An 11436-nucleotide genomic window follows, 5' to 3' on the forward strand; every position below is an offset into this window, starting at 1 on the left:
AACTCATTTGACACTTAAGCTGTGGTGAGGGGCACAACTTTCACTCGGGACCGGAGGGATCCCCTCCACATTCTGAAAATGCATTCCCCTCCCCCGGTTTTATCATTGGAATGAAAACAAGGCAATGGTGTGCTTTAGGACCATGTGTATGCCTCCGATTAGGTTAAGCTGTTTGGAGTGTTTATCTGACTAAAAAATTAAAAATAATGCATCCCACCAAAGTTGCGCCCCTTGGCTGCGGTTACTGTTAACAGTAAAATTGATCAGAAATAGCTAACACAACGTGCCATTGGAACACAGGAGTGATTGTTGCTGATAATGGGCCTCTGTATGCCTATGTAGATATTCCATAAAAAATCTGCCATTTACAGCTACAATAGTTATTTACAATACAATGTCTACACTGTATTTCTGATCAATTTGATGTTATTTTAATGGACAAGAAATTAGCTTTTCTTTCAAAAACCAGGAAATTTCTAAGTGACCCCAAACGTTTGAACGGTAGTGTATGTTTTTTTGTGTGGTATTTTTATGTAGCATTTCCTGATTTTTGGAAGTCAGCATGTTACGAAACTAGGAATGGTGTGTGCGGAGTCAGGCGCAGAGAGCAGAGGTTTAAGGAAAAACGTATTTATTCCGGTGAGAAAAGGTCATGCCAAAACAACAGGTGAATAAATGACCGGCCCAAAACAGAACACAAACAGTGTAATGTCCTGACCAGAGTTCTTATGTGTTTTACTTGTTTAGTGTTGGTCAGGACGTGAGCTGGGTGGGAATTCTATGTTGTGTGTCTAGTTTATCTGTTTCTGTGTCCAGCCTAATATGGTTCTCAATTAGAGGCAGCTGTCAATCGTTGTCCCTGATTGAGAATCATATATAGGTGGCTTGTTTTGTGTTGGGATTTTGTGGGTGATTGTTTCGTGTCTATGTGTTTGTGTTCTGCACCAGATAGGACTGTCTCGGTTTGTTATTTTGTTAAGTGTTCAGGTTTATTGTAATTAAACATGTTAAGCACTGGCTACGCTGCATTTTGGTCCGATCCCTGTTCCACCCTCTCTGCTCGTGAATAGAGGGAAGGCAACCGTTACAAACAGTCCGGAAAAATACAAACAATACCATCCACAAAACAGAACAGAGAAACAAGCCCGACCAAAAGCAGGCGGGCATAACAGGCTTAAATAGCCCTAAACCAAACCCCAAATGAGAAACAGATGAAACCAATAAGACATAACCAACAGAAAAGGAAATCAGTGGCAGCTAGTAGACCGGTGACGCCGAGCGCCGCCCGAACAGGAAGGGGAGCCACCTTCGGTGGAAGTCGTGACACAGCAACCATTTGTATCTTTTCGTTTGTGAATTCTTTGCCTTTTCCCATGGTGAAGGATGACAGAGGAATATTACCTACTTGTTATACTCCAATGAAGGGCATAATACCGAAAGGGCAGAACACCTTAAACTGAGTTTAACTTAAAAATGTAGAATGTTAAGATGCAGATATACTTTTGTTTGATTTTATTTTGGAGAATCTTAAGGTGTGCCAATAATTGAGAATCTTAAGGTGTGCAAAATCCTGAGAAAAAGTGAGTGCCTTGTTCTACTGAACATTCTTTTTATTATAATCCAACCGCGACCCACAAGTCCAGAAAATCCTTGACAAGTCTCCTTGTACTGAGGTTAAAACAATGAAACACATTCAAGAGTGACACTGAAATAGATAATGCCAATTAACACCCCTTCTCATCCCAAAAAGCAGAACACTCTGGAAATATCAATGACAGGAATCACATTTTCAAATAATGCATGTATAAAGCTTTCCGTTTTCCGAATGTAAATTGCCACTAATTTAACTGCACAAATAATTTAATGGTACATAACACTTGTCAAAATAGTGAAGACAATTTTTTGTTAAAATCAATAAGTGTAAAACTGTTGATGACATTCCTTGATGTAATAATCTATTTCCACTCATACATAATACACTTCAACCATGTGCCATAACAGCACAAAAGTGTGGTTACACAGGTCACATTTCCTGTTGCTGCAGAATAATTTTCATTCTGTAGCAAACTGGCTCAAATTAAGATCCCCTATATATATCTAGGTATGAATTTGAATTATTTGCAGCTTCATTATGACTCTATTTGACAACACTATCATTCCAAGCGCACTTGTTTTCTTCTGCGCCTCAGTTGTTTTCTTGTGAGACTGTTGTTTCCTGTAAAATATAAAATGTGCAGTAAGTTAGGCCATAGCACGAAGCATGATGATACGCACCACAACAGAAATATGAGGGGAATACACCACTAATATTCAAAACCTGTATTGGCCATTTGAGAAACCTCTTATCACTCAAACACGAAAACAACAATACGAAAACAGATAATTGAGAGGAGAAGTGTTGAGGTCCATACTCTTATCTTATCCAACATACTAGCGTTGTTGTAATATGCCGGCCAGAAGTGGCTTGGTCAAGATAAACTTAAGCAATTTGCGGATTTTTGATAAGCTCCCTGCTGTTGACAAAGCAGACAGCCAGTCTGAACATTACATGCAGGCTTTCACATGCTCAATAGATTAAAAGCTATGGCTGTGTGGAACACAGTCTCCCAGTTACACATCTATCAGCCTGTGGGAACAGATTCCTTGAATTCTTAACCAAAACATAAAATGGAAGCTTACACGCTTAAAAAATACAGTAAATGTATTTTTAAAAACTAAGGGCTTCACCGAATTGCTGATTGTACTGGGGTGGAAATGACTTGCAGACTTCCTGCGTAATTAAACATCTGTAAACAATTTGGAAGGAAAAGTTAAAGTAGCCTAAGTGTCAGGATGTGTGAGCAGGCAACAGAACAGTTAAAGTAGCCTAAGTGTCAGGATGTGTGAGCAGGCAACAGAACAGTTAAATTAGCCTAAGTGTCAGGATGTGTGAGCAGGCAACAGAACAGTTAAAGTAGCCTAAGTGTCAGGATGTGTGAGCAGGCAACAGAACAGTTAAAGTAGCCTAAGAGTCAGGATATGTGAGCAGGCAACAGAACAGTTAAAGTAGCCTAAGTGTCAGGATGAGTGAGCAGGCAACAGAACAGTTAAAGTAGCCTAAGAGTCAGGATATGTGAGCAGGCAACAGAACAGTTAAAGTAGCCTAAGTGTCAGGATGAGTGAGCAGGCAACAGAACAGTTAAAGTAGCCTAAGAGTCAGGATATGTGAGCAGGCAACAGAACAGTTAAAGTAGCCTAAGTGTCAGGATGAGTGAGCAGGCAACAGAACAGTTAAAGTAGCCTAAGAGTCAGGATATGTGAGCAGGCAACAGAACAGGTACTCTATACAGAATGTAAAGAGCTCACAGACCAGGGTTGTCCTCATAATGTGACGATGCCAAAACTGATACGTCTCATGTTACTACCTTAGAGGTCCCCAATCATGAACTTTCAGCACACTCAGTCAAGTTAAACAATAGCCAACTTTACAACAATGCTGATAGTTAATGAAGGTCCAGAAACCAAGTTTTTACAGCTTTCAAAACATGTTTGTGTTCTTAAATTAACTGTTAAGATAAGCTGCCAGCCAATTTCACTATTTGTTCAAAGATATCCGTGAGTGACTCATGGGACAATAATGAGTGTCCCATTGTTTCAATTAAATTCTGTGAGATTCAAATGAAACATAATGTCTGATGGTAGACCTACTCTGTGGACTTTCAACAGCAAGCCGTTTGAACCATATCAAATAGTTTATGGGACCTTTCACCACATTTATTGTCATGAATCTTGAGCTGGAGGCAGAACTGAACGATTCCCGCTAGATGAACCAGCTGCTAAGTCAAAATTGACTATATTGTAAAAATTCATAAAAACCAAAATTAGCTTTTTGGTCTTAATTTAAGGTTAGGGTTAGCCGTGTGGTTAAGCTTAGGGTTAAGGTAAGGGTTAGGTTAAAAATCATATTTTATGACTGTGGCAGCATCAGCTAATGATCACTCTGCATAGCCGCCTTCAGGGCAAGATTCATGACAATAAATGCCAACCTGCCCTTTCACCAATACATTCACAACTTGCATCAATCTCCACTGGCTTGGGTGATATACTTACGCTCTTAGGTAAACTAAAGTTGTAAAACTTCAGTGATTGGAAGTAATATCTATTAACACTTAATAAACCAATGTTTAGATAATGATATAATGAGCTTGGGTAAGAACGTTGCTTAATTTAAGAAAGAATGCTTACAGATTGAGTCCTCTCTCCAAATTTGCTCCAGAACGTCATCTTGACAGTGTTTTTGTGTCCTGTGCGCTCGTCAAAAGTCTGACAGGTATCGAAGGGGGGACTGTACAGGTGCAAACTGACCGAACCTTCGGTGTGACTGTCGTTCTCTACTCTGTGCAACCCAACGGAATCTAAAACCGACAAACACCACACATCAATGATATGGCAACGGAAGGTAAAACATTCAAATATCCCACAGCTGTTAGTTCCGCTAATGTCAATTTTAAACCGAACACAACACATACGAGTCATACAGTATCCATTAAGAATTTGTAAAATATGTAACATGTACAACTAGTTCAGATAATCAAATACTTGAAAGTAAAGATATTCACTTGTAAGAGGATGTTTATAAAGATATATATGCATATTATGTGTGTAAATAATATGAATAAATGCCTCCTTATGTTGTCTGACACACAATGTTGAGGAAATACTAAACTGCCTTGAATCTTACCATTGATGTAGGCACACTGGTTTTCTTTCAGAATTTTCTGAGATTTCTGAACCATGTCACCAACATCCTGTGTTTTGTTATTGGGCCATTCAAACAACGTCTCCTTCAGTTCACCTTGCAGCATCTTCATGAAACAGTGGGAGTCTGTGTGGTCATGGATACTGCTGCAAGTGGTGAAAAACACAGACACTTTTAGAATGTTCCAGAACAGTATTATTTGGGGCTCAGCCTTAGAAACTTAGAATGTTCCAGAACAGTGTTATATGGGGCTCCGTACCTATGGTTATATATGGGGCTCAGTACCTATGGTTATATATGGGGCTCAGTACCTATGGTTATATATGGGGCTCAGTACCTATGGTTATATATGGGGCTCAGTACCTATGGTTATATATGGGGCTCAGTACCTATGGTTATATATGGGGCTCAGTACCTATGGTTATATATGGGGCTCAGTACCTATGGTTATATATGGGGCTCAGTACCTATGGTTATATATGGGGCTCAGTACCTATGGTTATATATGGGGCTCAGTACCTATGGTTATATATGGGGCTCAGTACCTATGGTTATATATGGGGCTCAGTACCTATGGTTATATATGGGGCTCAGTACCTATGGTTATATATGGGGCTCAGTACCTATGGTTATATATGGGGCTCAGTACCTATGGTTATATATGAGGCTCAGTACCTATGGTTATATATGGGGCTCAGTACCTATGGTTATATATGGGGCTCAGTACCTATGGTTATATATGGGGCTCAGTACCTATGGTTATATATGGGGCTCAGTACCTATGGTTATATATGGGGCTCAGTACCTATGGTTATATATGAGGCTCAGTACCTATGGTTATATATGAGGCTCAGTACCTATGGTTATGTGTCTGTACAGGTTCATTAGTTCTAAAATAGTCCTGTTTAAGGACACATTTTCTGCCTTTTGTGTTAAATGTTATATATCATGTGGTCTACTGACATGCAGTATAACTTCACCTCTCAAACCACATTAGCTACAATCTGCTATTCTGTACCTTTCTCTCTGCCTCAAGCAACGTAAGGTGACCAATTGTCAATATCTGACTGTTTCAAAAGGGGCAAATTATTACCAAATGTATTTATCTTTGTAAAACGTACATAACGTTGACTTTAACAAGAACCTTGGACTCTGGAGCATGTTTTTTCATTTCAGTAGAACCACATACTGACGTTTTACCTGACAAGTCACATAACACATTGTAATTACACTGGTTCTGCCAATACTATTTCAAACTGACGATATACAGTCTTATAGAAATAGCACCGAAATAAGTATGTATTTCAATGGATCAGATCAAATAACTTTCAACATTGTTCGCAAAAATGTCTAACCTGCCCTGACCCTCTCCCCAACAGAGTAAAATGAGGTTGAACTTTCCGTTCCCTTCATCCACCAGGTTCCTTGTGTACCTGGAACACAGTCACAACACAGAGGTGTGGGTTAGAACAAAAATAGTGTTTACCCATTCAATTATTGGTAGCATTAATAGCATTTTTGCTTATGTTTACTATTACGTTAGTCAGCACCTGTCCAACATTGTGGGGTGTATGACAACTGATGCTTTTAGAACAAAGGTAGGACATCCGATGCCTTTGTTATAGCTACACCGAAATGTAGGACATTGAATCGTATGGTATAGCCACAAACTGATTTGCAACTACCCCAATACTGTACATGCAAATTATCTGGCATAAATACTTACACTAATGCCAGAGTAACGACCAGAGGAAAAGGGTTTGGACAGATGGATTGCAATGGATTTTGTTCTTAGTGGTGTGACTCATTCAGAAAACTTCCAAATTATGTTTTAGCTCAAAACTAACTGAAACGTTTTACCCACCAATTTCTGTAGTGCTCAAATTCACCACACAGTGAATCGGGCTATTGATAGCCCGTTCGTTAGTGATTGACTTAAATAAATGTAGTAGGAGTACTGTTAATATCTGATGATATAGAGATCCTTTCAAACAACCTACTATGGCCCAGATCATGTCTCTGCTTAAATGACACCAGTCACGTTTTTGGGTACATAGAAATTCATCAGTGATTTTGTAGCATCTGCAAGGTCCAGTGTGTGATCATAACGCAAACGCACAGCACGTCCTCAAAGCAACCGGTGGAAATCTGTCTCTAATTCTGATTTGCGGAAGAGTACCCACCCTCCATTTACCCCCACCCCACACAAGAATCAAAATATTCCCAAGTTGATGGCGCAAGTCGGGAAAAACTGTTGATATGGCATTTTCTTTTGCTAAAGAAAACAATGAAACTCACTTTGAAAGTCTCATTCTGTTGTCAACATCTTCAAATGTAACTTTTTAAAAAAGTTTTAAAAGTTAGCGCATGCATGCTAGGCTATATTTTATAAATATTTAATATATTGCTCAGACTATTTTACATATTATATTAAACTTTTGCTCTGTTCAAATGTGTTATGCAGTTAAACATTCAAAATGTAGGCTATATTAACAATATAATATTATTAACACAGTGAATAATTGCAAATATGAGAGACATCCCACTGCCATTGAATCCTCTGAAGCCTATGTCATGTGTAAGCCTATATATATATCCTGAGGTCTAAATCACAGGAGGACTGGCTCGTGGTAATGGCCGGAGCAGAATCGGTGGAATGGTATTAAATACATCAAGCATATTGTTTCCATGTGTTTGATGCCATTCCATTTCCGTTTCAGCCATTATTATGAGCCATCCTTCCCTCAGCAGCCTCCACTGGTCTAAATGTAGATGTTCTAAATTGTGTATATATATCTAGAGGTCTAAATTTAATGTTGCCTGCTGATCACTCATGCTAAACCTTTCTTGTTAAAGTTTACACAATATAGCCAAGCACCCCACCAATTTCAAGTCAATGGCTGGTGTTTTTTCAATTCATTGTAATACTATTAGTTTCAGGATTTCATGATAAGGTGATAACTGCATATAAAATACACATTGTAATGAAACAGGCAGGGAGCAGGTCTCGAACCCTCAACCTTCTAGCCCGAGGTCCGGCGCGCTATCGACTGTGCTGCTGGAAATAGTGATGTTATTACCATAAATCTTGTTCATATTTGAACTCATAAGTTCACCCTTTTTCATAAATGGTACAGTCCAACAAAAGTTGGCCCCAAAAAGAAGAGGGACGCTATAAAACTAGGCTACTTCGTTACATTAAACAGGCCTACTAAACAACACCAATATAGTAGGTATAATAGTAATAATAATTATTATTATAATAATTTCTAAATATAAATAAACATAATTCAAATATTTTTTACCTGGTCGGGTCAAACATTGCAAATTTCTTCCACTCCTGTAGATTGCTGTCATATGCTTCCATTATTTGTTGCACCTCCTCCACATTGATTTTGTCACTTTCAAAGAGTTTATGCAGCAATTTGATCAGGTCATCAAGACTTTTTGGTTTCATCACTTCGGTTTTCTCCATGGCTAAGTGCGTAATTGTTCTTGAAAACTCGCTTTCCAACTAACGAAGTAGCCTAGTTTTATAGCGTCCATCTTATTTTGGGGGCCAACTTTTGTTGGACTCTACCATTTATGAAAAAGGGTGAACTTATTATGAGTTCAAATATCAACAAGCTTTATGGGAATAACATAAAGGATGTGTCCTCAATTGTAAATAATAGCAGGGATTTTATTTAAAAGATCAATTTAAGGTCGAGGTGTTATAATATTCTTAATTATTTACCCCCACATCAAGTAACGTTACTTGGACCAATCCTAGTTTTGGCTGCGGCTGATAATTAACAAAACCTCTTCCATTCCAGGATGATTTTTGCTTTGACAATCTACAATAACCCCCTTTGAACCTTTTAATGAGTCAGGTCTCAGGAATTGAGTCAACAATGGAGAGCGAGAAAAGAGAGAGTTTTAGTAACAACATAACATAATATCACTTGTGAGATAATTCAATTAAGAGTTGAATTTAAAGCATAATTACATTTCTTCATAAATAATGTAATCACATTGTAATACAAATTTTCATTTAGTTTTGTTAGCATTGTTGGTTAAATAAGGAGAATATGCCTATTTATATCTGATCATAGGCAATTGAATTGTCTAGAACCACTCAAGCTTTTCATACATCATCTGTGAGAGCAACAACTGCCAATTTTGAGCTTACATCCAGTCATTTAAATGCAATGTCATGGCGGTTGGGAGGTGAACCACACTGCTGCCTGGGTCCTGGAGTTGCGTTAACTCCCCAAGCAAATGTCTAGGATATAGCTTCGCGGGCTAACACAATCTTGTGGCGTATTGTAGACCACTCAGTCCCATTGGTACCTTTCCTTATATTGTCAGTTTATCAGTGGTGGAGGTCAAATGGGGTTACGTGTAACGTGATGGTGTGGTAACTGGAATTGAACGATGCACATGCGATCGATGACTAACGTGTCTGAAACGTGAAGACTTGGGTTATTTACCTGAGCTATTGCCAATGCTTAGCTCAGCGTCTTGCACAGTTGCAGCACACGGTGACCTGGGTTCAATACCCGTCTCCGTCATTCAGAGAAAGAGTTTTAAATGAGATAATTTAATAGGCAGGGGCATTATTTCTGTTGAAGAATATAATTAGGTTATATGATAGTTTAGCTTTTTGTTAACATGTGTCTTTATTTATTACCTGAGGCTATATCGTTTTATCACCAACTGCTATACTTCCTGCACATCTTCACAGGATCATCCAAAAAGTAACAAGTAGTCTTCAAATCGTGTGCGCTAAAGTCAAGACACTATGTGAAGTTAAACCATGTTTATGGATGCTATTTCCCACCACAAATCTATAAATTAGTCAGCCAGAGTGTCATTTGTTCCCAGCTTATGGAAAGGAAGTGGGACGATTGTCTTCCTTGACATGCTGCAAAATATAAGGGTATCAGGCCTGTATCCATGGTGATGTGATGTATACTATAGGCTGGCAAATACACACGATCTCATAGATGCCAACATTTAGGTCTAAAGAGGATATATCTTCGTCAAAAGATATGGAACAACTAATAATTTCTTCCTATAATTTTTATGTTTGTAAGGTAAAAAAAAAATATCGTAAATATCAAGATTGAATTTCATGATGAACAGTTGTGGCCAGGCATCATGACCAATTTTATTTCTACAGTGGACATACAGATGTTGCGTTCCAATGCAATTTATGTTCATTGTCGTTTTATCAAAATCTGTTGGACTCTTGCGCCACCTAGGGCCTTAACCCAGGTGGGACGTAATGTCCAAAAACTAAGATATATCCATGTAATTCTATGATTTCCAAATTTGTGGCTATTGATGATATCTGCGTGTTCTGTGAAAAAGAAGGTGAGAATCTGTCTCACTTGTTCTTTGAATGTAAATTTGTGTCAGAATTTTGGGAAAACCTTGCAAAGTACTTATTTACCATTATGAACACTGCCTATATTTTTAACATAAAATAAATAATATGTTACTATTGCAATGATAACAAAACCACTGAAATTATTGTTATTTTTTTTTAAATTCTTGTTGCCAAATACTTTATACACAAACAAAGATTCCAAAATTCTATACCAAAATTACTAATGTCTCTGATTGAATTTAATTATCTTATTAAAACATTAACCCTAATGAATAACTACAAGAATAACATCTTCATGAATCATTATAATAAGATCTTTTCAGAGTGAATATAATTGCACTTAAATTGTTTATTTTTTTGTATTATTTTATTTTTATATGTTTGAGTATTGTTAATACCTGTGTTTGGTTTGCTAGACATGTTTGATGTAGCAATGTAAGGTGATTTTTTTATTATGAATATAAAAAAAAGATATATAAAAAAAATTACAAAACGTAATGTCCAAAATTGAAAATTATGGCGCGAGTAGAGAAGTGTGGGAGTAGGCTACTCAGAAGATTGCCGTTTCCAGTTGATCAGGTAAATGGGTAAATTCTCCCACATAGCTATTTCACTACATTACTAAATGAAACGACTGGACCAAATGGGAAATGGTGACACCATTACATGTTATGGATTAGCATGGCCTCAAAGACTAGACGTAATATAGTAACATAGTAAATGTATGTACATGACACTCACCCCCCTTTCGACCTCCTCCTTTTCCGCAGCAACCAGTAATCCGGGTCAACAGCATCAATGTAACAGTATTACTTTAGTCCGTCCCCTCGCCCTGACCCGGGCGAGAACCAGGAACCCTCTGCACACATCAACAACAGTCACCCACGAAGCATCGCTACCCATCGCATCGCTACCCATCGCTCCACAAAAGCCGCTTCAAGGTCTCAGAGCAAGTGACGTCACCGATTGAATGGCTACCGCTAACTAGCTAGCCATTTCACATCCATTACACTTAGCTCCATTCCGTTTATTTTTTTATCCTGAAAAACTCCCCCATCCTTAATGATTACAAGCATACCCATAATATGAGGCAGACACCCTTATACTTTAAAATATGGAGAGAGGTACTCAGTAATGTGTTGTATTTTCCCCAAACATAACACTTTGTGTCCAGAACACAAATGTAGTTATTTTACCACATATTTTACAGTTACTTTGGTGCCAGGATGCATGTTTTGGAATATTTTCATTCTGTACAGGCTTCGTTCTTTTCATTTTGTCAATTAGTTTAGTATTGTGGAGTAATTACAATGTTGTTTATCCA

General features: G+C 38.0%; 1 protein-coding gene across 1 annotated transcript; it reads right to left on the minus strand.

The window, feature by feature from the left end:
* Window positions 1-614: 614 nt before the first annotated feature.
* Window positions 615-8326, minus strand: LOC129853075 (cysteine dioxygenase type 1-like). The gene is made up of 5 exons (XM_055918743.1): window positions 8044-8326; window positions 6094-6171; window positions 4721-4884; window positions 4225-4394; window positions 615-2215 (listed from the first exon to the last, which is right to left on the minus strand). The coding sequence occupies exons 1-5, from the start codon at window positions 8211-8213 to the stop codon at window positions 2186-2188; spliced, it is 612 nt and encodes a 203-aa protein (XP_055774718.1). The 5' UTR covers window positions 8214-8326; the 3' UTR covers window positions 615-2185.
* Between the last annotated feature and the right edge of the window lie 3110 nt (window positions 8327-11436).

Source organism: Salvelinus fontinalis, chromosome 4 (assembly GCF_029448725.1).
Source record: "Salvelinus fontinalis isolate EN_2023a chromosome 4, ASM2944872v1, whole genome shotgun sequence".
NCBI classification, from domain to species: domain Eukaryota; kingdom Metazoa; phylum Chordata; class Actinopteri; order Salmoniformes; family Salmonidae; genus Salvelinus; species Salvelinus fontinalis.

Coding starts and splice junctions, on each gene's coding strand:
- LOC129853075 (XM_055918743.1), bottom strand. CDS start 8,213: ATGGAGAAAACCGAAGTGATGAAACCAAAAAGTCTTGATGACCTGATC. Junction 4,395..4,720: donor CCAGTGTGCCTACATCAATG/GTAAGATTCAAG, acceptor TGTCGGTTTTAG/ATTCCGTTGGGTTGCACAGA. Junction 2,216..4,224: donor TTGGAGAGAGGACTCAATCT/GTAAGCATTCTT, acceptor TATATTTTACAG/GAAACAACAGTCTCACAAGA.